The sequence below is a fragment of the Pseudopodoces humilis genome, chromosome 6 (assembly GCF_049639895.1).
Source record: "Pseudopodoces humilis isolate 2021_Gansu_Grassland_sample_001 chromosome 6, ASM4963989v1, whole genome shotgun sequence".
NCBI lineage: Eukaryota > Metazoa > Chordata > Aves > Passeriformes > Paridae > Pseudopodoces > Pseudopodoces humilis.
This window is the reverse complement of record NC_142205.1, coordinates 58,595,029-58,620,247: the sequence shown is the minus strand read 5'-3', so window position 1 is coordinate 58,620,247 and position 25,219 is coordinate 58,595,029. Positions and strand designations below refer to the sequence as shown.

The following is a 25,219-nucleotide window of genomic DNA, read 5'->3' as shown; positions in this document are numbered from 1 at the left end:
GTGATACTGAATTTCTCACATGTATTCATGGTCCAGGACCAGTAAGATATTTGTAATACTTAAAAATTAATAACAATTAACAAGTTGATTTTAAAAACATTTTGCATTTTAACATTTTTTGTCCTCCTATGTCCAGAAAAATATTTTGCCAATATCTTAACTTTCAGTAGAAAGAGATATAATTATGTCAAATGTGGAGCCATACAATTTTAATTGTCATCATGTCATGATAATAATACTATTTCCCACATACATATTTTCATTTTTGCAGGTAAAAGGTTTTTGTCTTCATCTACATCTCTGTGTGCATGCACTAAGCTGGACATTTTTCTTGTCAGTTTCTTAGTATTTCCAATAATCATACACTAAGAATTTCATTTTGGCTTGCAACAATAGGGCTTTTCATAGGTAATTTGAAGGATAAATCAGTAATTATTCATTTAATTGCCTAATAAATCATAGCGCATTTCCCTTATTTTCTGTAATTCTGTGCTAAATCTTTATAATGTGGCCTGGTATATTTTTGTAAAGAAAACTAAAGGGCTTGTTTAGTGTATGTACAGTGCAGGAGTGACATAAATATGTAAGGCCCTCAAAGGTGTTTACTGTGTTATATGAGAAGTCTGTCCCTGTGATTACCTGCTTAGGGATTTTATGAATGTACATTTTAGAGGATGTATTGAAGTTTTAGATTTTACCACTATATTATGTGGCATGTATATATACATTTATTTAGTATGTAAATAGCAGGAGTGGAGCTTGCTCAAGCTGAGACAAATTTACAAAAATGCTGCAGTAGAAATTCTGTACAAATCTTTGCAGTTGTGATTCTGGTTGTTATAGTATCAATTCTACAATTTTGTTAACTTTCAGAGCAGTAATTTCTTTTTTTTTTTTAATGGTGAATGAGGATTTATTCAAACACTTTAAAATTTGAGAAAGGTATTAGGTAGCAGAATATCTTTATATCATTTCCATCAATGATGCAGGTTATGATATTTCATTTCCTTATGAGATAAAGTGTGGATCATTTTGTATATTTGTTCTCATTTAGAGGATGAATTTTTCCAAAAATATTTAATGAACGAAATAACATCAACATTACCATAATTAAATGATGAATAAAGACCAGATTAGGTACAAAGGAATGAATTGTAGTCTAAGTCACTTCTTAGAAAAGTGGAAAAGCACTGGCCATTTTATTGTTTGTCTTCATGAGAGGAAACTGGAGAGTATGGTTGTTACAATAAAAATTGGGATTAACATAACTCATTTACAAGAAGTTAAGGCATGAATGACTTTGAATTATAAGCCTAGCAAATTCTGTCATCTCTTTGGCAAGATTAGTGCATAAAGTGACCAAAAGACTTTGTTCTGAAAGTTTTCTAAGATGGAATTTTTATGTGTGTGTATTTCCATGTCAGCTGATCCCTGGAATACACTCAGTATTGCTCTAATCAAAAGTTTGTTCTGAGAGACAAGGAATAGTTTTTTTTAAACTAAAACTTTACAATTAATTATTTCATGAAGCAATTTACAACATTTTCTAGGTGCAGTGACTATAGCAATATTTATATTAATACAGAACAATGTTTCCAGTAAGATTTTACTATGTGTGCATGCAAGCTAAGTAGTGGTAGGACATACTATATTATTACATTTCATATAAACAAAAAAACCCACCTGCATGGGGTGGCTGCATAAAAGCCTATTATTTTAATGTTTTGTTTAATTATAAAATGTCCACTTGAATTTACTTACATCTGGGGGGGAGGGCTGGGGGTGGGGGTGGAGTATTTAGAGACTTGAGAACACTGTGAGGTGAAGGATTAATAAATTACTTCCAGCATTACATTAATAAACAATTGGAATATTCTTCATTAAGGTTGATGAACTCAATCTACAGTGCTCAGCCATCCTCTGTGCTACTCCTCAAATTAAATACAGCAAAAACTCAATGGGACCAGTCAGAAAAGTTAATTTTACTTTGTTTTGTAGCAAGCAAGCACACCCTGTCTAATCCTTGTGTAGCAAGAATTCTCTTGCCAGCTTGTCACGGAACAAGCATTTTCCTAATGTGACTATTTACAGTTATCCCAGGTATTTGATACTTTCATACCAATAATGAAATAGAGAATAAGTTCTTTCCAAGGAGCTTTAGCTATTTTTTGTTTGATTTTCACAGTTTTCTTCTTCATTTATTTCAGTCTTAAAGAACAGAATCTAGAACTGAAACCCAAACATTTGATTAAACAAACTGGTAACTTCTTGAACCATCCTCCACAGAAGTGTAAGGGAAAACAATTTCCCCACATTCACTTACCACATACATCATTATGGAAATGTGGTACGTGGCTTCAGTAATTTACAAGTGTGGGGCAAAAAAGAGATTGCTATTCAGGAACACAGCTCACTGCAGCCATACTCCTCCTAATGAACTGTTTGATGAATAACTCTTATCCATTTGCCCACTATACCAGTCCTGAAATTGTCCCATTGCTGCCACCAATTTATTTTCTGTGGTCATCATATTATATTGTGTTGTATTCTGTTACAGTGCAATGGAAGAGAAGTGTGAAGAGGGCTGGAGTCAATCATTAAGATACACATTTTGAGCAAAGATTGTGTCTGTTCTTTGATTGACAAGACTACAGTAACATTTGTACATCATGTACTTCTACATCTGGGTTGTATTTCTGGTTCCTTTTCTTCACTTGAGTTAGAAGTTCTTAGCAAAGCTGAATATACAAAATAAATATAAACCTCACTGCAAAGATGGGTCCCTCAGAGAGAGAGGGAGAGAAAGAGGAGAAAATGATTTAATGCAATAATGATTTTAGCTATACACAGGCATGCCTTTTTTGTCTCGATTTGTTAAATTACCTGACATCTCCATGTGTAATTTAAACAAAATTTTGTTCTCTAGTCTTTCTTCCTTTTGAGCTATCTTCTCAAGGAGAAGGATGATGAATGGAAACATAAACATAGCATGAGAATGTGAACTAGTTCCCAAACATTTCAGTGGTTTTTATAAACAACTGGTCATTGTTACCTTTTGCTGACTTACAGTTTCCTTTAGAACAACAGTGCTCTTCAGCTGCATTACAAAGTTGATTCGAAATGTTTTTGCATAGCTGCTTAAAGGCTTTAATGTTTAAATAATGGTTATATAATTATACATTGTTTTAACAATTAGCTTTTAAGGCTAGCAATAAGCTCACATTTTATACACATATTACCAAAAAATGATAATGAAACTGCATTTAAAAGATACGAACTGACCTTAGGGTGAGCAGTTGTAGTTCATGGACATTTGTTTCAGTTTTAAAATTTGATTTTTAATATGTTTGTTTTCATTTGGAACATGACTGGTCATTCCTGCCATTCTCCTGGGCTGGCCTTTGAACAAAGGCATGGGCAGCAGTGAGTTTTTCACCTTCTGAATCCCATTTCCAGCATTTCCTGGTGCATTGTGTGTCCTCTTCTCTGTGTTATGAAGTGTCAGCTTGCATCTTGCTGGTTTACACAGGCACAAAATGTTGTCTGAGGCTTGAACTTAGTGCATTGGAGGGGTAGGATAAACATCACAGCATTGTTAGTTGTCCCCTAAGACACTGCGGCAGCTGTTGATTTATATTTCGAAACAATCAAAATAACAGCAATTGACACAAATTAAGGTAATGCTTAGTCTTTTAGCTTCTAAAAAGTGTCTTATTTTGGGTCTACTATTTCTGCTTAAGCTATGATTTGTTTGCCTTTCTAAAATAATACAGGATTGCATTTGTACTCTTCTGGAATGGCATTCATAGAGTGATTAAATTAAGAATTTTTTAGATGTATAACAGTTTATTACAGTAGCAGAAAGTCTAAGGATAAAAAAGTTAAATACATTTTGTCTATTTTATAGAAGCATTTTAGAAATCATGTTTTACAGGCACACTATGTTTTCATTTTAGATACTGTACAGCTTTAACGACTTTCTAATTTATACAATTTTTGTTTCATTGTCAAAACATTTAATTATATCATGTCTTGAAGGTGTAAAGCTGTCAAATAAATCAGAGGCTCAGTATAAACATTTGGTGAATTGCTTTTGCTACCATACTGTAGTTGTTACTGGGCGGTTAGTGGAACTTTTTTTAAGCATTTACTCAGCAGGTACAGGACAGGACTGGCACAATGAATTGCTGATTGCTTGTAAAACAGCAGGCAGTAATGCCCTCACTCTTTGGAACTCTGCTTTGTAAAATCAAGTGGCAAGATAGCATGGCACAGAGAGCCAGGCAGAGCAAATGTGTTTTCCGCCTAAGGGCTGCTGGAGATTGCCAATTCTGTTCCCCCCAACAAAAAAAAAAATGTGTAATTGCGGGTTTCACAGTGAATAAAGTAAAGTTCCCACCACTAGAGGGAAGGGAATGTGTTCAGGCTTTATAAAATTTGGCAGCGTGGAAAATGGAAAGGTTGCTTTTCTTGATGAAGGCCTTAATAGCTGTATTTAAATAAAACTAAATTAAAAAAAAAAAAAACAACTAACGAAAACAAAACAAACAAACGAAAAAAGTAGACAAAAAAATCAGACCAACAGCTTGCAGGTGCTTTTAAAATGTTTAACCTCCCTCTGAAAAGAGAAGACCTTTTCTTTTCAGTCCAATATTTTGTCGCGGTGTCAGTACAAACTGCGGGCTGCCCAGAGCCGGGTTTGGATGAAGTAAATTAGTTCTACTTTGAAGCTTTTCTTCTCTGACCCTTTGAGAGTGAATGGGGAGGCCCTGGGCGGAGAGCTGCTTTTCATTAGTGCCCCCACGTACCTATTTGAAAGGCAGAGCTCTCCCAGCGCACACAAACACGGCACTAAAGCAAAGCTTCCCTTGCCGCACGGCTCCTCGTCTCCCTTTCCAGTCAGGTGCTTCCCAATCAGAGTTAATTACTGCGGTCATTTATTCCAGTCACCCTCGCTCTGTGCCGGGGTGGCCCTGTTTGAAGCGGCACAGGTTTGAGGGCCGCCGCGGGGTTCCCGGGAGCGCCTCGTTAAAGCCGGGGGTGTTCCCCCGCCCAGCACATCCCCGCACGTCCCCGCACATCCCCGCACCCCTTAACCCTTCCCTGGCCGGGAACGGGGCTCGGAGCCTCGGCCACGGCGCTGGGCACGGGCCAGGAGCCGCCGGGGCCTCCTCCGGCAGCGGCGCTCTACCGGCGGCGGCTCCGCTCTCCTCCTCCCCGCTGAGGGGAGGCACCCCCGGCTGCCCCGCCCGCCAACTCGCGGCGTTTCCAAAGGCTGCAAAAAGGGGTTTTGCTGTTCGGTGCTCACCCGGGGTAGTTGAAGTAAAGGGTAGAACTGAAAATGCAGAACTGGTTTCCCATATGCTCTGCAGGGCAAAGCTGAGGTGATGGAGGCTGGAAGAGGTGCCTGTGGCAGTGAGGTGACTGAGGCTGGAGGAGGTACCTGCGGTGGCACTGAGGTGACAGAGGTTGGAGAGGGTAACTGAAGTGACATTGAGGTGACAGAGGCTGCAGGAGGTACCTGAAGTGACATTGAGGTGACAGAGGTTGGAGGAGGTACCTGAAGTGACATTGAGGTGACAGAGGTTGGAGGAGGTACCTGCAGCAGTAAGTGCCCTGTGGTGTGAAGGTGGTGGTACTGTATAGCTATGGGTTCCTTTCACTTCTCTGGGTAAAGTCACAGTTTCACAGAATGTTCTGAGCTGGAAGGTACCCACAAGGATCATTGAGCCCAAGTCTTGAGTAAATGGACCACAGGATCCCTCACAGCTATGGTGAAACAAGAGCCCAGTGGTGTCGTTATGCTTTAGCATCCTCTGGGTAAGAGAGCTGCATGCCACTCCACAGGCTTATTAGAGTGTTATTTAATTAAAACCTTTTAATTTGGTTGTTGCTGCTTGAAAACATGACATAATTTTTGGAGGGTTTCTTGTTTTCTACTTTTGTAAGCTTTTTTTTTTTTCCATCCTGGTAAGTAACGTCATAGGTAGCTGCTTGTTTTCCCTCTAAGAGCAAGAGCTGCCCCTGGGAGTTCGGCTTCTGAATTAAATGGTCATTTGGAAGATGGGAGTAAAATATCATTTTACTACAGTATTTTTTTACTTTATTTCTAAATGTTAGGGCTTTTTTAGCACATCTATGAAGAAAAAGCTATGTTCTTAATGTAAGGGAAAATTCTAGAGTTCTCTAGCATCTTATTTAGTTTATAATGGGAGAACATGTAATTAATAAAAATGTTGAAAACTGACCATATGCTTTTTCAGCATTCAGCCTCTGAATGTTCATAGTATTCATCTTCTGTGCCCTTCCCACTAACATGGTTCATGGCAGAGTAATGTAAAGGTTATTAAAAGTTTGCTCTCAACTGGCTGCAGACTGTCTGTTGCACTTGGAGGTGTTTATGCCTTGGTTTCCTGAGCATGCTCAATATACTCAATATATCACTTGTCTTTCTGTGTACAGCTGTCAGTGGAAATCTGAGGCTGAAAGGTGAAAGAAGGGAATAAAATCTAGAAAAAATTACTCTATTTACAAGAAAGTATTATGAATAAAGCTATTTGAAACTGAACATGCAATACATCATGAAATTAGAATAAAAAATCGGAAATGTTGTGTTTTCCAAAGATGGATGTTTTAAGAAGTAATTTATTAATACAGTTAATTTTCAGTTTAATTTCTTTCAAGTATTGAACTTCACTCCTAAGAGCTCTTCGTTCTGTTAGGAATTCCAGTGCCAGCCAGCCTCCTCTCAGGGACCATGAGACAATCCAGTCGATCCACTGGGACAGGGAATGACACAGTCAGAACTGGGGTAGTGTCCTCCTTAACCTGGAAACTGGGAGCTCTTGCCCTCAGGTATTTGATAAGTGAGCCACCCTGAGCACCAGTTTGTCTGGATCCAGGCTTTCCGATAGTTTGGATAGCTTGTTATGCAAATGTACCAGAACAAGATGTTAAATAGGAACCTGCTGTGTTTAAGCAAGTTTGCAATGAGCATTTTATTTTCCAAATAGTATATTCCACAAATCTGATTATTTTCCCTCAAATGCTGAATGTCCTTGCTGCACAAATTCTTCCTTTCTCTGTCATTCTCAAAGTAAAAATGAGGATTCTCCTTTGTCATTGCAATTAAATGCCAGCTTCAAGGAGTCTGATGTATTTGTCAAACACAACTTGTTAGTGTCATCCTAAGTAACCCTTCAGAATGGCTTTATAAGAGATCAGGATTTTACTGTTCATAGTCATCTCAAGCAAGCAAATCCTGTTCTTAGCTGGCCACCTCAGCCCCAAAAGTTACACATTTGTCCCATGTGATGATATAGTGCTGTTTCCTATTTTTGTAGCGGTTTGATTTATTCAGATGTGGTACCCTGGCTGTCTTTGTAGATCTTGTGTTCTGTTTTGCAAAAGCTTTAGAATAGTTTTATTCTGTAAATTAGCAGACAATCAAATGACAAAATTGAAATTACTTTTCTGCCTGACTTGCATCTAAACTGTGTTTTAAATTCCTTGACCTTTTGTCATACCATTTCCTAATCTTAAACAACTTTTTCTGGAGTATTTCTTTGCCCCCCACCACTGGCTTCAAAGACAAATTAGATTAGTCTCTGCAACTCCTCTAAGATGTTTGCTTGTGCTGTTTGCAGTGATTTGAAGACCATGTGTTTGCAACCATTTCTGTCTCTTCTTACATGCATACTAATACTTGTTGATCATTACAGCTCTTGTGAATTGGGTATACAACTGACACATCAAAGCACAGCATAAATGCTGCAAGCTGTTGAAACAGAGTGCAAAAATAATGCAAAAATTCACTTTTAGGGCTTCCAGAGTAAGTCTTAGGGAAGGAAGAAATGTACAAGCAGTTTAAATGTAAAATACATTAAAAAAATCACTCATAGTTTCTCACAGTTTGAAGTGTGTTGTGCTGTCATTAACCAAACAATGTGTTTAGGCTTAAACTTCGAGGATTCAATGGAGTGGCAGCCTAAATATTTAATTGAATATTTAATTTAATTGAAAGCCATTTCAAGTGTGGCTTTGTCTGTGTTCACATAAATTTATTTATTTATTTTGCATTTTAGTGATGCAAGCTCAGTTCATGTTTTTGATGCTTTCGAAAACGTCATGACCTTCACTGAAGTCACTGAGTTTGTATATTGCATTAAGGTTATGCTACCTGTATGCTCAGTAAATGTAAGCAAGCTAAAATCTCACTGCTAAGAGTACTATAATACGTTCCTGAATTTGAGAATTTGGTCTGGTTCAAGCTTCAGTGTTTAAAAACTCATACAACCTCAAAGACAAACAAATGTTGCACGGTTTGAAGTTTTGTGGTGCGTGGTTTGCACCTTTCTCTTAAAGGGAAAGAACCTGTATCATAAAAAGCTGAATGACTGCTTACCATCCTTTCAGAGGTGTGGAGTCCTCCGGCCTTTCAGTTTGTCTTTGCTAACACTTGACATTCAGACTGTGGTTACAAGGCTCAAGGAAGTGCCACACAGAAGTCCCTTGGCTAGAAGTAATGCAAGTGAGCTGAAGTGTTGGAGGCAGTTGGATTATAGGGACCTGCGTTAGACTTCTGAGGGGAAACATAGGTTATCTTTGCAGAGTGGGATGCTGAGACAACTGGTGCACAGCACTACGCTGTGAAATGCAGTCCTGTCTGGTGGGATTTTGGTGTTTGGGGTTTGGGTTTTTTTTTTTTTTAAACACAAAGCTTCATTTGAACTAATTTGACTGAGCCAACTGTCAGCTGTGTGGTTAACAGTCTGTGCTTCTATGGGTAATAGGTTCCAGATCCAGGCTGTCAGTCTTTATGCAAACAAGTGCTGGAGGAACTGGGAGAGGAATTGCTAAATTTCAGGGAGGAGGGAACTTCCTACCTCCTTTTGGTGCGGGGAAGTGAGGATTTTCAGAAAGAGTTTTCATCCCCTGTCTTGGTCTTGGGATGTTGATGACTTTTCTGTGGGAGAGAATCCTCTTAAAAGCATAGCAGACATTTTAAGTGTGGACAGTAGATGTGGTGGGGGAAACTGGAAATGGTCAATAACTCAGCAATATCTCCTGGTGTTAGCAATACTTGATTGTAGCCAACTTTGTAGTAAACAATGGTTATGGACAGTCACAGTTAGATGTTCTGTGTGTCTCTGGGGAAGGACAGATGCCAGCCAGATATAGCAGTATTATCAGAGTTATGAATAATGATGGCTATTTGTGTGATTTCACAACTGCAATTAATTATGGCTTTTACAAATAATTTTTCATGTAGGGGAATGTAATAAAGACTTCTTAATAATTTTTTGTTCCTACCAATTCTGTACCTTTTCTACCTCTTGGTGTGAAGGAACCAGCCAGTTGGAAGAGGGCCATTCTTGGGATGCCTTTTGGAAAGCACCTATTTACTGTTGGAGCCAGTTGGCTGACACAGGTTTTGCTCAGTTTTGTTTTTTGGGAGGGAAGTTAGCATTGTAACAACCATGAATTTATGAACAGCTGAGGCAAGGCAACACTCAGGTAGATGTCTGAACTTTGAAACTTAAGAATAAAAATGTGTCATTTGTTCTGTTCATAAACTGCTCATAGAAGATTGTAGCAGTTCTGTCTTAAAATATTTCTCTCAAATTTACAGGTTATCAATGGGGTACTGAGAAATATTGTAAAGATGATCACTGCTCTTGCTGGAAAGAGTAGCTACAAATGCTCCAGTGCAAGTTTTCATATTCACTGAAATATTTTATTTCTGGCACCTAATAATAGACTTTCAGTTGAGAATAAAGCGAAATATAAAAGGAAATGCAGTTTTCATTTTATAAAATGTGTACCACCTGTCTGACTTTTCGATTTAAACTACAAAATTACTGTTGTAGACTCAATACAGAAATGACCACAAGATAAAAAAGTGCTTAAGATTTTTGGCTAAACATGTTATTTTTATTTTGGTAATAATGACATTAATTCAGATAGGAATTTGAATCATTGCATTGCAAAATATTTTTCTTTGTTTACATGCTGCTCATGCAGAATATACCTTGCCACAAAATTTCAGTAAGTTACACTATTAACGCAAATTTTCTTTTTTGTCAATAGCTTTATGTTAAATACAGAGAAGAAGAAACAGAGGAGGGGAAGTTAATCTTCTAGAGGTCTCCTGTGTCTGAGCTTCTCAAATTGCTGATACCCTTTTTTTTTTCTATGAGATCAGTTGTCCTCTGTAAATCATCTGAGTTAAATGCATTGTTAGGACAGTATTTTCCAGAGTACTTTATCCTGGTATCACTAACCAAGTAGAGAAATAAAGTAAAATACCCACTTTTGTTACAACAGTAATGAAGAATTGGCAGTGTTTCTGGAGTACACACAAAGGAAAAATGAAATAGTTATTTTAATTTTTTTCTGTAAGTAATGCTCAGTTTCTTAAGTATTTCATGCTTAAAACAATTTGTAAAATACAGTAAGTAAAACCAAATGCTTTTTCTTGAAATAGTTACTTACCAAGTAAAAAACCACCAATCATGTAAATGGTTTTGATGTCCCTTTCATCCATTTGAAATTTGCGTTACTTCATGCAGAACATGGAGTTTTCTACTCAGTACATTTGCTATCCTCTTCCTTCTGATATCCTCAAGGCAGGCCTGAATTCTGTATCTTTCTAATAACTTTATATCTTTATTCTCAGATGTCTACCCCTGTGACCAAACAGTGTTGCTGGTGAAAACACGTTTGGTAATTTACTTTTTAAATCCTGGAGGTTACTGAGAAACCTCTAAAGATAAAGCCAGCACTTGAAGAGTTAATATGTTATTAGGAGGACAGGAAATCTGGCAACTATTGCAGAAACTAGACCTAATGGTGCACACAAACAATTTGTCAGTCTTGGTAAATGTGAATAGCTTTCCGCAAAGTGGCTGCGTTTGCTTTGTTTGAACAGCCTAAACTTTTCCTTTTCGAACTTTAAATCTTAGAAGTGAAATGTGATCCCCATATTGAATCAAAATAATTTAATTCAAAACATATTTTGATTGGAACAAGGTTGACGTGAAAAGAAACTCTAGAATAAAAAAAAAGTTGAAAGGACTTTTCTATCATATATTTAGCAGGAAAATTTGAAACAGTTCTAATTAGGCTGAAAAAACCAGCCTTCTTCATTGTAACTTACAAAGGTCATATATCAATGTTAAGGCAGCATTACCAACTTGTGTCTGAAAGCCTGAACGTTGCAAACATCATTCTAGTTGTTTAGTTTTGTGGGTTTGGGGTTTTCTTTTCAATGGATGTTCACACATGTATTTTCAAGCCAGAACACGTATTTAGTTTAAAGTGCTTACCTGCTTCTGCAGTTATGCGGGTGTTTTGTCATGTCCAAGAAGAGTATTTTTCACCTGAAAGTTGTGGTTGTGCTAAAAAATGTGTGAAATCCTAATTCATGCTTTTCTGTTCATACATAAATATTTTTCAAGTGGAACATAAGGGAATCCATTTTAAGCGTTTCAGAGAAAATTCTTCCAGAGAAGAATTTAAATGTTTAGTCCATTAAAGGTAACAGGCTTTTTTCTTTTACTTGAGATTTATTTCTTACTTGCTGGTGAAGTGTATTCCTATGTTTGTTGGTTTGGTTGCTGTTGTTTGTTTGTTTTTTTTTTTAATTGAATAAATAGGAAAGATTACTCATGTACAAGCAGTTTTGGTTTCACATCAAAGTTTCTCCTTTCATTTTAGCATTTCATAAACCACATTTTGTATGGGTCGGACTCCTTTTCTGTCATTCAAGTAAGAGTTGCACATATGCTTTATGCTGTGCTTCAAAATTACTTTGCTTTAATCAGCATAGGAATAAGGCAAGTAAGTCTGTCATTTATTTCTGAATAGCTTGACTATGAATATATATCTGTGCTGATGAAAAAAATGCAGTTAGACCTTTAATCTAATTTTAGTGTTGGAACATCCCAAACTCAAGCATGGTATGTAATCATTTTTAATAGACATCACTTCATATGCTGTATGTCACTGCATAAAATGTAAAGCAGAAATAAAAGTAGAGGGCAAAAGCTGTAGTACTTCAAAGGTACAAATCTTGATTCCAAAGGTATAATAATGTTTGGGAAAATATATCATGATAAATCTTTAGAGAATCTATACTGGAAAAAGGAAAAGTCATTCCCTGCCTGCTAGTTTTATATTTTTTTTTGTTCCATCCCTGTTCTACCAAATAATTTGTATTAGTATTAGACTGATGTTAGTCTCTGGTTGCCAGCAGTAAATTATTCTCTGTTCAATCCTTTTAGAGAACAGGACAGAAAAAGATGTTAATGAAGTATTGAACTTCAGAGTTGTTCACGACAAGATAGTTTTGATTGCACATATTTAGTGACATCAGATTGTGCATTCATAAAATATTTATGAATAAAGTAAAATTTCCTAGTTAGATCAACTCTTCTATTCGTTGATGTGTCGGAAATGTTCCTTCCTTGGGAATAGAGAAATTAAAGTTACTAATAGGTGTTTGTGTTGACATCTGTATGCTGTACTTTTTATCATATCTCAAGTGTTTTAGTCTCTGCCTAATAGATCTCATTAAAGAAACAGGTATCAGCCCCAAGACAGTTTGTCAAAGTTAATATGACTCCCTTGTGGACAGAACTGACAATCCGTGTGTGGCTTCATGTGGCTGCCTTTCCATGGGCTTGTTTGATCCATTAACAATTGAACATTAGTCGCTGATTTGTTTTACAGTAACTCAATGAGATTGGATATTGCTGTGTATGATGGGCATTTTCGGGGGTTTCCTTGCTGTACACGTTTCCCTCAGAGGACAGGGTGAGCAATGTGCTCACTCTGCCCTGAGGGAGCTGGCAGTTCCTTGGTTTGCTCCAGGAGCAGCATGGAAGGATGTTCATATCCCATGGCTGTGTGCTGGGTTTAACTTGAGCCTTAACAAGCACTGCCTGTCCTAAATGAATGTGAGGCTGAAGTAATCTAAATGCTGAACCATCAATAGGCTTGGTTTAGGTTTGCAAGAGGTAAGTGCTAACAGCAATGCTTAAAAACAACAAACAAGGCAAACCCGCTTCTTTTTTCTAACCAAATAGGTCTGCAAATTGGAGCATCTTTATTTCTCAGATGCTTTTTTAAGGAGGACCCATATTTAAATATACCAGTGTGGCTGCCAAGTGCATCACCCTTATCCGGCACATGGTCTTGTTTTCCTTGGAAGTCTGTTCTTTAGTCATTATACAAGCTGTTAGTTATTGTTCCCCCATTGACTATGTCATAGCATAAGCACTTTCCTCTAACCAAGAGCTTAACTGTGAACCTGAAATACCAGGCAAGCTTACTTGGCCTTTGAATTTGTTTGGTCTGTCCTTTGAGGTCCTGATGCTGACTGTAGCTGGTTTTCAGTTATCCCTTTCACTTGGGATTTGTCAGCTAAGAAGATTTTTAAATGGCTTAATAAAGAAAAAAAAAATCTGATTTAAAGTCTGTACAATTTTCAAAAGTAAAATAACTTCAAATTTGAAAAAGAGAAGTAAGATCAGGGTGGCTCCCAACCATTCCCTGAGAAGGCAGAGTGTTTTAGTTTTGCTTTCTAAAGGGAAAAAAAAAAAAGCCACCACATTTATACAGGTATTAATCTAAAGAGCTTGCGCTGATATTCCTTTAGTTCTTCAGGTCCAAATGCTTTGTAAGGGTAATATGACTCATTAAAAAATCTAGCTTTTATAGAAAAGGAGAACATGAACAATTTCAACACATGCTGAATATTTATGTTTGTATCTATAAAAAATTCTCAAGTTCCTAACATTCTCATTTTCTTGGCATTAAATAGTTATAATGATAACAGTAAGTATGTTCCAGGGTATTTTTTTTTAAAGTGAGATAGCATGAAAATAAATTCTTAGCATTGTCATTTGCTGAGCCCTGTAGAATTTTATGGCTGCACATTGCAGTATTATGGACACTCATGAGACTCCTGACTGGTTTTATCTTATTAAACAATTTTGAAATCATTAATTTTTAATTGGCCTGCTTGTGTTTTTTTATAGTTTTAATTGTGTGTCTTTGTCTAAATATTGGGTGTTTTTTAAATTAAGAAGAAAAAAAACGTCCTGTCTAAGCTTATATGTTGTAAGGTATTGCTGTGTGATCATCCAAACAGATACTGTACTGTGTGGTGATTCATTTTAAAGAATGCTTTCAGCAATTCAGTATCCTAATAAAAGTAATAATAAAAAAAGAATGATATGATGTCTAAGATATGTACAGGTCTTTTCTTGATTGAAAGTTCTAATTAAGTGAATCGAGGAAAATTAACTGAAATTAGCTGTCAGAAAGTCACATTTAAATGAGTGATGATCTGGTGTGGCAGTAAACATTTAAATGATATAAATTGCCATTTAAGTGTATGGTTTAATGTTTGTCATGCATTAATATGACATGAGACTGCAGTGACAATCAAGCAGCTTGCTCTAATTTGAACATATTTAGGGCTTTTGTGTGGAGTGCACTGCACAAATTAAGACAATTGCTGGTTTTATGTGTCAATTTAAATGTTGTTTTCAGGCATCGGTTAATGAAACAAACCCATCATTTTTGTGTGCAAATTGCAGAGTGATTTCCTTGGTTTTCAGATTAATTTCAACTTCCTCTGCTCAAAATTAGGAATTTCCTTTGCAAAGAAAATGTCATTCATTTTGGTAGATGAAGAGAATATTTGTTTGTTTTTTCATTTGGTAATTCAAATCAGAAATACATTGAATCCTCTGTATAAAACAGAAAAAAACAAATCCTGATCGTGATTTAATCTACATGAATTAACTCTTTAGATGACAATGATTTTTAGGTTACCTTTTAGTGTAGTGTTTTGTGGATGCTTCTGTCTTAGGGATTGGGTTGTAACTGGATAACATCTTCAGAAAAATAGCTGAATCATTCAGCATAGTACTTCTGTATGGTTTCTGTATAAGTTTGTATACAAGAACCGCATGACAGTGGTGGCAGTTTGATATTTCCAGCCTTTTAAATTTTTTTTACCCTAAAATGCCTGGTTAGTTAGTCCTGTTTCCCAAATTCTATCAATCTTCTCTCTGGCTGTCAGAATCAGATAATCCTGCTGTTGTTATTCAGCATGCAGATCACACAGGAAAACGCAATTTCATCTTGGGAGTGCATAGAAACATAGCTTGGCTGTGTGTAAATGCACAAATGCTTTCCACTTGCTGCTTTTTTTTTTTTATGTTTTTTATTTTTTTTTCATATTTCCACTATTACAGTTTAAAAAGAGAAGTCTCCCAGTCAGTGGGAAATAGGGCATGAGACTCTGGCATTTATCACAAGGCCTACCTTTTTTTTTCTATAGAATATCTAAAATACTCTTATCAGTTCTGTATTTAGACTTGTTAAGATAATTTTGCATGCTATAAAACAAAAATGCTCCTGCTACTACCAAAGGATAACTATCTGGCAAACTCAAGTTTGTGTTTTTTGTGTGTTTTGTTTTCACAGGCATTAGAAAGTGAGTTTGTTTCCTGCCAGCTTCACCAGTGGATTGATCTTATTTTTGGCTACAAACAACAAGGACCAGAGGCTGTTAGGTCCCTGAATGTATTCTACTATTTGACTTACGAAGGAGCTGTTAATTTAAGTTCAATAACGGATTCTGTACTGAGAGAGGTAAGTTTGTACTTTAGAAATACAGAAAAGTCTTCGTTAACCACTGCGGAGTTGAAACTGTAAAGGCTTCACATTATTCAAGACTTCTGGTGAACGTTTAATTTCTTTGTGTTTTCTTGTGGCTTGGCCACGGGCCAGTCAAATGCAAGGTGCCTGAACCAGTTGTCACAGCATGCAGAATTAATAGATCAAGGATGCAAGTTGTTCTTAAACTTTGTGCACCTGGATTTCAGCCCAAGCTGGATGCCAATATAAAAAGAAATGTTCGAGGATTACTTCAGCTGCTGAGTTCAGTCATTTTTCCTTGATACTGTTCCTTTATACTGGATCTTAGTGGCATGAGCAACCTTGATTTGGCTTGTGCTTCTGAATTTACTCTTGCACTTTTAGCAGTTCTCTTTAAGTGCAGTCTCGCATATGTAGCAAGCATCAACCATCAGGGTTATGTAGCCTCTGATATTTTAATTTGGTTTGCTATCAAGTTAAGATAATTTGGCCTGTATTTTTCAGATGCAAAAGTAAATATTTCAGCATTGGAAAGATCAGTAACTTTACTCAGATTCAGAATCATTCAGTAAATCTATTTGCCAAAGTATCTCACAGAATATTGTGGGTTTAAAGGTTCCTCCTCCTCCACCTAAGCAGCTATTTAAAAAAGGGCAGGGCAGAGTGGGGTGAGGAGAACAGATTTTTGAATGATTTTATATCCTCTCTTCAGACAGTATATTGGTAGCAAGTTTATCTGCAAGTACATTAATTATAGAATAAATGTAAACAGTACTTTGTTATTCTGAGTCCATGAATACAAAGCAATATGAATGTTATCAACTGTTTTAGTTAGAGGGGACACAAGCACTGGCTTAATATCAGTGATGGCTCAGTGTTGTCGTTACATGGCTTACAATCAGTATGCAAACTGCATCTTAGTCTGTTTAAACCAAGAATACATGTGCTGCACTTAAATACCCTTAATCAAGCTAAGAAAAGGGATACTGAGACACATGACTTACAAGATAAAATGTCATCATCTGGATTTGGAAAAGTTTTTGAACCAAGAGTCATTTAGTAGATGTTCACTGAGACATGTTTCCAGTTCACTGATAGTGTTTGCTCACTCGGCATTGGCAAGGAATTATCCTTACCTTTTAAGAGTATTTATTAGACTTTTGAAGTGTTTGGTTAAAGTGTGAGCTGAAATGTTGGCTGGTTATTGTGTGGAATTTGTTTTAAATTTTGTTATTAAATGAACCATCATTGAACCTTTATTTATGAAACTAATAATTGAAGTAACACTAGTGAAAGTAACAGTCTCCACACACAATTTTTGTGTAGGTTTATTTTTTCTTGAAAAGTTCTTCTATCACATTTATTGTGATTTGTTTTACTTGAAAAAAAATTAGGAGCAGTGAAGTTACAAATGTTTGGAAGCGTGGATCATCTCAGAGAGGAATTCACTTTGTTACCAAATATTATGAATTTGTCACATTTTTTTTATTGTACTTTGCTATAATGTTTCTTATTTTTGAGTTGTTCTGTGCTGTCAGAAGTGACTAAAAATGAAAACAGGAGAGGGAGAATTGCAGTGTTGTTGAGTTCTAAACAGTGGAGTAGCGTAGCAGCAACAGAATTTCGAAACACTACTCATGGTGTCAAAAATACAAGCTGATGAATGCAGGCAGCAGAATGAATGGTGTCTTATAACACTTTTGTTCTGAGTTGCTTGAAGGATTGGCCTAATGGAATATTTTAATTTAGGATTTTTAAGCATGCCACTAAAACAGTGAAAGCCCTCCTGTTTAGTTAGGTATGCCTTGCCATTTACATGTATTTTGTAAAGCATATTTGTTATTATCTAAATGCATGTATGTAATTTTAAATGACATATGTGATCAACTCTGATGCAATACTGATATTCGAGAAATTTAATTACTCTCATCATCACTGGTGACTTACTCTGGTTTTACATAGGTGTAGAGATGAAAGTAATGAAAAAACTACGTTTATTTCTATGTGCATAATCATTCTATATCTATGTGCTAAATTAATTTATCATGCAACTTTGACGGCCTCACCTTCTTTCTGCTTGCTGATCCTTCTCCCTGAGGACCTCTGCTAACATTCTGTGCTGCCAAGCAGCTTCAATCAGCATTCATTTTTTCTCCTTCAGTCAGCTTGCCAGAAAATATCTCCTCTTTTCTCCACCAAATTCCTGGTCAGAGCCCAAATGAATTTCTGATGTGGACAATTAAGAGTATTTTTAGGCAGACATGGCACCTCAGACTTAGTGTCTTTTTATTAGATACTGCCTGCTACAGTTGTAGCACAAAAAGTGTTTTTATTTGCAAACCTAAACCAAAGAGAAACTCCTGTATATTCTGAGAGCTGCAAGTTACTGAGGTTTTTAGGTGTCATATGGAAATAATAGCAAGTGCTTATACTGTGGCCATTTCCCCACCCAGATAGTGCTGAGCCTGGACCACATCAGCAATGAGAGGCCTATGATGCATGTGTTTCCGAGGTATCTCCACAGATATATGCGTGGGTATTGGTGACCTAACTCATCAAAGAGGCCACACACAGAACAATGGTGGAAGGCACTGAGGAGTGGAGGGGTGTAGGTTAATGCAGAATTTCCTTAGGTCTCCTAAATGGCTCCAACTGGCACCTTTATTTTTATATGCAGTCAGGTTATATATATTACAAGAAGGAAGTACTCGTCTAGGAAGGAAAACTACTTGATTAAAACCATATTCCAGCATTCTTTTTTTTTTCTAACTGAAAACGTAGAACTTTTACATCCTCATATACCACTGTGAACAATTTTTTCCTGACATTCTTTCTGCCTATGGGAATAAAGGAAGTAAAGTATTTTGAAAGGATCTGACTGCCATAATAGAAAATTTTAAACTAAAATGCAAACCATGGGTCACATGCTACCTTTTGGCAGATAAACCCTGGGGAGTGCAAAGCTTGCATAATTCAAAGGCAAATCTCAGGGGGAGGGGAGTAGATCGAGAGAAGAGGGTTTGAGTCACAGCCAGTGGGGGAAGGGAACTGCAGCCTGGAGAAGTAAGGCAAGAGATCCAGTATCCCTGCTGTCATATTGGTGCACTGCTTATCCTGCAGACACCACTCCTTCCTCCTCTTCCTCCCTGCCAAACATTTTGGTAGCACTGCCATTGACTCTGCTCCTTGTGTGACTTGCTGAAGGAGGTGACAGCTGCAGAGGGAAGTTGCTGTTCCCTGGGCAAGCAGTAAATATCTTTCTGGTGGAAAATGCTGCATTTGCCAGCAGAGCTCTGCTGTGTCACTGCCTTATGTTGACTTGTTTTGATCTGTGGAACTCCCAGTCACAAGATCTGCTGTGGAAGGGCTCTTTTTTTTTGCCTGGATGGAAGGGGCAAGGAGTCATTTAGCACAGACAAATGTCATCCAGCTGTTCTGGAGAGAATTCACAGCACTCTCTTATCAAAAATTCTGCTTTCTTTTTGCCATGGCTGTCCAAGAATGGAGTGGGGGGGGAAAAGTAGAATTAGATCTAAGTCATTCAGGCAAGTAACTGATTAGGAGCTGAAGCACAATCCATACAAAATAATTTGTATCTAGGACTGATTGGTGGGTATTTCATCAGTGTTGGTCAGAAGAATAGAAATTCCTCTTGTCTCTGGCTTAGCATAACAAAAGATGATTGTGAATGAGGGCTGCCCTCAGTTACTTAAAAGTTACTACTTAAAAGTTCATTTCTCCACTGATATCTCTATGTAGTAAGTGTAAACACTGGATAAAGGCAAAGAACAGAAAGTTAGTAGCAGGAAGATAGAATATTATTTGGAGAATGCATCCTTGATTTGTACAGGAAGTTCAAATTGTATTTGTATATAGAATTTGTACTTCCCTACCCTTCAGGAAGCACTCTGAATTTTTTACCATGCTTATCAAAAAGCCACTTTTAAAAAAATCAAAACAAAACAAAGCCATCTGATATGATCTTTGAAGTCAGCAGTTAAGGGAGACTAATAATTTTTAAATTAACAATAATAGCTCTAAAAACATAAAAATAAGCTCCATTAAATTATTAGCATCAAGTGATTTGCTTTTAGCCTTAGATGGTTCTATTGTTTTGTACTCCTTCTTCTGCTGAAGAGAAAGTGTCTTTTTGTTACATGAAGGTGGTCTGTTTAACATTAGGAAGCAAGCTTTCTCCATTCTTTTGGCACTTTTCTTTCTATTGATGGTATTTCATTTCCATATGAACTGAGGAGTTTCAAAAATTATGAAGAATCAGCTTCGACGTAGCATTTCACTTGTGATTTGAATGTGCCACTTCTGATTATATATATATATATATATATATATATATAAAGGATAATTCTTTTATTTTCAATTTTAAGGCATATGGGATAAATTATTTTGTGGATAATAGCTTTTAAATGTTGTTCAAGATTAATATCTTTGGGCAGTTTTATACATCTTATGTCTATCTCTTATGAGATAGATAAAAATAAAATAAGACTTATTCTTAAGTATTTACAGTTTGAAAGACTTCTATGCCCAAAAGAAGTTACAAGGATGCTTAGTTTACATGACCCCAGCTTCATGACAGCAGCAGCAGATCTGATATCCCAGAGAAAGCATTTTGGCCTCTCCTTTAGCTCTGGTCATGGTGGGAGTTAATAGCATATTTCAGCTCTAACTCAGCTGGAGGACCCTGACAACAGTGAATCTTTCACAGAGTATAAACACAATTTGTATTTATAACACAGTTAACATTTACTAAATAGTTGGGAAAACGATCAGTCTGGATTTAGCAGGTTGGGCAACAGTCTTTGTTGTAGCTGTGATGAGTTTTAAAATGTAGGATAAAATGGTTATAAAATAACTGTCACAGGGCAGTAAATTTCCATGTGTTGTATTCGGTAAGTAACAAATTCATGCAGGAACATTCAAAGTACCATAGAAACTATCTTTGAATTATCTCTGGCTGGAAGTGTGCTGCACAGATGGCATGTTTGGGGTTGTACAGCACAGGAACAGTGGGAAAAGCCAAATAAATGTTTAACATTGGTCTCATTTTAATTGCAAATCTGTATTAAAATACCCTTATATGGAACTGGAATTAAGAAGGCTGAATCTAAAGGAAGTGATTTAATGGCTAAGGAGATGTAGATTTGACAATGCATCCAAGCTCATGCCTTGGTCTTTTCCTTGGGTGGTACCCACAGCAGGAGTGTTTAACAGAGGCAGGGCCTCCTGTGGGGGCAGGTACCACTGCTCAATGAAATCAGCTTGTCTGGGTATCAGGACTCTCCCACAAAATAATTCAGTATTTCTTTCTGGTGAAAGGAGCATTAAATAACAGGAGCGCTGCTCCTGACACCAGTTTATATCAGTTACCTATTAGTTCTCACATCTCTGCTCACACTGTGACCTGCTTGTGATGTTGGAGTAAATGAGCAAAATAAGCACAAGCAAGTGCTTACGGTGATATCTGGGAGGTGTGGCACTCCTTTGATTCCATTCAGCCTGGAGTCTGATGTGATGAATGGGGATTTATTGCCCTTTGTCTTAACTTACATATTTACCACAATGCTTACAAACGGACATGAAAAGTATTCAGCTGTGTTCTCATTCAGAAAAATATTTGACCTTGTTGTTCTCTTTTATTCTTCATTACAGGGTAGATTGCAATTTTACCTGCTGCTTCTGCTTCTCTATCCAGCAGGAAAAGGAGAGATATTTTAGAGTTAATTAAGTTAGGACAGAGATGCTTCATGTATAAGGATTCAAAAAACTGTCTGGAAGTAGTAAAGTTCTTTGGAAGAAGGTAACTCATGTGAATTAGTTCTTCAGCTCTGAGTGTTTTTTCCCTCAGCCTTTTATTGAATTCAAGGGATAGAAATTTTCAGTGCAGTCAGTTCCCTCACCTCTTCTTGCTTGACCTGTCTTGTGGATCTATCAGAGCTAGAGAGATCTTGAGATCCCCTGGACTCCTTACATTTTCATTTGTGCCTGGCTGCTCAGTATTAGATGACATATTTGTTGGCCAGCATTAAATAACAAAGAGTAGTTAGAAAGGTAAATAGGGTATGGGTAAAAGTGCTGTTCATGATACTTCAAAAATAACTCCTCTTGATGTAAATGGTTTCTATTTTTAAATATATAAATATAAATTTATATAAATATAATTGATATAAATTTTTCTGTTTTTACTTTTTCCTCTTGTATATGTGGAAAGGATGAGATATACTCGTATATAATAGTTACAGTTATACACCAAATCATTTAGTCTTGAAAGCAGTGTGGAAGTGAACAGGACTTTTTTGTGTCATCAACATGCTTTGATTATTTGCAGCCTCTTTATGCTGTCCAAATGGTATCTGTATTGACTTTCACAGTAACTGGGAAACTAAACATTTTTGTTTGGAATGTTTTCATTCTGTGTGCTCATTGCAGCACAGGGTGTCTAACCCAGGCATCAGTGTTCCCACTGTAGCCATAGATGTGTGTGGTGTTTACTTACCAAAATTTGTTATTTTAGTTATTAGTTATACTTAATAAATAGCTGCTGCTTGAGTGAGAAAGCTTGTGCTCATGCCAGAGGTGTTTTCCTCGAGCAGTATCTGAAAGTCAAGTCTCAGTTAAATGCTACGTTCTATTAAATAATAACAATTAGTTCATTTGTTGCAGTAGAAAACTCTGAGATGGTGTTGCACCCATAGTTTGAAACTGCAAGTTTGGTCTTGCAGGTAGTAGTTTTGACAGTTTAAATAAATGTATTTCATAGCTTAACAAAAGGTTATTTTAGGTTGTTTATTTTTCACAATTTTTACAAATTCTGAAAGGTGATCACAGAACTCAGTTTAAAGACCACTATATTTTTGACTTTTACATCTGTGTATTAACCTCCTTCAGATTGAAATGTTTTATTTTAATTAAGCTTTTTTTTATTTAATAAATAGAGATTACATCAGTGTTTAGGAAATTCTGTGGAATGTTAACAGACTGGAATTGACTGCTTTATTCCAGAAGAAAAGGTTTTATATAAGAAAATTTGTGGTTGTTTAGCTATTTAAAGGAGCAAATGAATAATGCCAGAAATTGAAATTTGAGGGTATTGTGCATTGCAGTGCCACTACTTTCTTTGTGATAATTATTGATTTTAAATGAAAGCTGTGAGTTGCTCTCTTGAAATCTTCAGCTGCTACAGAAAAGAGAGATGAGAAGCAATTTTGGTTGTGGTGCTCAAATGAAACAGAAACTGTTGTATTTTAAAAAACTAATCCCAGAGCTTCTTAGGCTTTTTCTTGTACTGAATCCAGTTTTATTTGCAGGTCCTTAAATTGATCTTAACTCTCTTTTTGGACTCTTTTCCCTTTTTATTTTGTCAGTCTCTTTGAAGTACTACCAGACCTGTTTTTGTAGTTCTAGTGTTTTTTATCTGCTCCTTTCCAGTAGCCAAAGATTTAGGTGTTTTGAATGAGCACATCAGTGCTCCAGACAGAGATACTGTTTGAAATTATCCATGAACCCAGTGCCTCTGAACATTATTGAGTGACATTTGTTTCTGTTGGTTGTGTCTGCTCTGACTAACTGGTTTCTTTCAGATTGGCAGCTGGGATTACGCTGCAGTAGACGGATAGCTGCGTGAGCTAGAGATTGCAGCCAGGCTGGGCTGTGCCTCTGTTTAATATGCCTGGAATGTATATATTCAGATTGGAGCAACTTGCACGGCCCTGAGGGGTTTCTATTTGTATTCTCACAAACTGTGATTACTTCCTCTTTTACTTTAATGAGTGCCATGTAACTGTCACACTGATTTGTCTGGACAAAAAGACTTTGTTTTTTTCTTTTTTTCTCATAGAAAATTCCTTAATGAAGTTTAAGAGAAGGGTTAGTATTTTTATTTGTGAAGATGTGGTGGAAGGCATCCTATACTATTCTCCTTTTTCCAGTCTTCTGATGTGAACAGAATAATGTATTATTCATATATTGACTTTCAAACAGCTTGAGGAAAAAAATGTAATCCTGCTTAGAGTGACCTCCTCCCCTCCATATATCTGTAGTAGTTTGGATTTTATAAACAAGTGGTTAGACCAGTAACCAATCTCCAGACAACTCTGGTATTTTCAGCAGGCAGAAGGAGGTGAAACTGGTGGGTGGTAAGAAGAAAAGAAATATACTATGCAGCAGATATATTTCTTGCAAGGAAGGTACAAAGAAGAAAGAAAAAAACGCTTAGTTTCTATTTGATGACTTTAATTTCTCTGTGTATCTGCTGGTTTTTTGTGTAACGAGGCTCACAGTTTTGTTATAGACCTCGCTAGCACACAGCAGCAGGCAAAGGTTGTACGCTTTTTGCTCCATCCCAAGTTGCTTGTGTGCTCTCATAAGGCTCTCCTCTGTGGGCTGCTGACAGTGTTTCTGCCCACACTTCAGCTCTGGAGCCGTAACTCTGAAGTGCTGAGCTTGGAGCTGTACCTGCATTAGTAGGCAGCAACAGGGCCTTCTGCATTCCGCTCGGTTAGCAGAGGGTGCATCACAAACATTTTGCAGTCAGGTGTAATGATAACTAGAGAACAATAGGTAACTCTTGGTTTTGTAGTGTCTTTTCCTTAGCCTTTTGTCTGCTCCATTCTCTTCCCTGCTATTTGTTAAGATTTCAAAGCTAACTCGGACAGTTTTCTTAAATCGGTATGTCAAGTGAATGGTGCAGTGAGAAAACAAAATATGGAAGTGGTTCAGTATAAAATGTTTGATTTGTCAAGTCAGAACAAGAAAAATAATTTTCTGGTTTGACATGAAGAAACTAGACTGCTCATTTTATTTTTAAAATAGCAAATAGGAGTGTGTGAATTTATGATACTAACATTTGAGTGCTGTATTTTTTCCTTGGGTCAAGTGTAGTGCAATATCCCCAGGGCAGGTGTACAGCCAGCCAGCATATACATTGCCTGTGTCAGAAAAGCATTTTGTCCATTTTTCTCAATCTTTATCTAATGGGGATTGTTAGGGAACAAGGGAGATGGAACTACAAAGAGCTTCTCTTCGTAATCTTCTGCTTCTTTTCAGCAATTTTATCTATTGTTATGAATTGTGCTTGCTCTCTGGCTAGTGTTATCTGTGTTCCTGCCGTCGTAGAGGAATTTAAGTAATAATATTCCTGTAGGGGTGTAAGTGTCTCTCTCTGGTCAGAGGGGGTTTTCTGATCACTTGTTACTAGAGCTTGATTTTAATCACTGTCCTGTGGGGAAAGGAGCTTCTTGGTTGGCCACTGAGCCATTCAACTTCCCTGTCTGAGGGGAAACCTGTCAAACAGTCTGTGTTCTCTGATGCTCTAAAGCAACATCTGGGTGGAAGGAAGGCAAAGGCAAGTAATCATAATTGCATATCACCCAAGCCAATAGAAATCACGGAGGAACATGTGTGTAAACCTTTTTGAATATTGAAAAGTGAGGTAGGAGCGGCAGAGAGCCAAAGTAATTACTTTTGCAAGGGCTATAATTTTCTGGACATAAACACTAGGTGGAAAGAGGGAGGATGAACCCAAAAT

The 25,219-nt window shown here is 37.0% G+C and overlaps 1 protein-coding gene across 6 annotated transcripts in view; it reads left to right on the top strand.

Moving 5' to 3' along the window:
* LRBA (LPS responsive beige-like anchor protein) overlaps nt 1-25,219 on the top strand; it is a 369,063-nt gene that overhangs the window by 298,095 nt on the left and 45,749 nt on the right. For all 6 annotated transcript variants that reach the window (XM_088057132.1, XM_014254789.2, XM_014254786.2 and 3 more), the window contains one exon: nt 15,502-15,669. In XM_088057132.1, the coding sequence (XP_087913258.1) occupies nt 15,502-15,669 (168 nt within the window). The remainder of the gene's footprint in view (nt 1-15,501; nt 15,670-25,219) is intronic.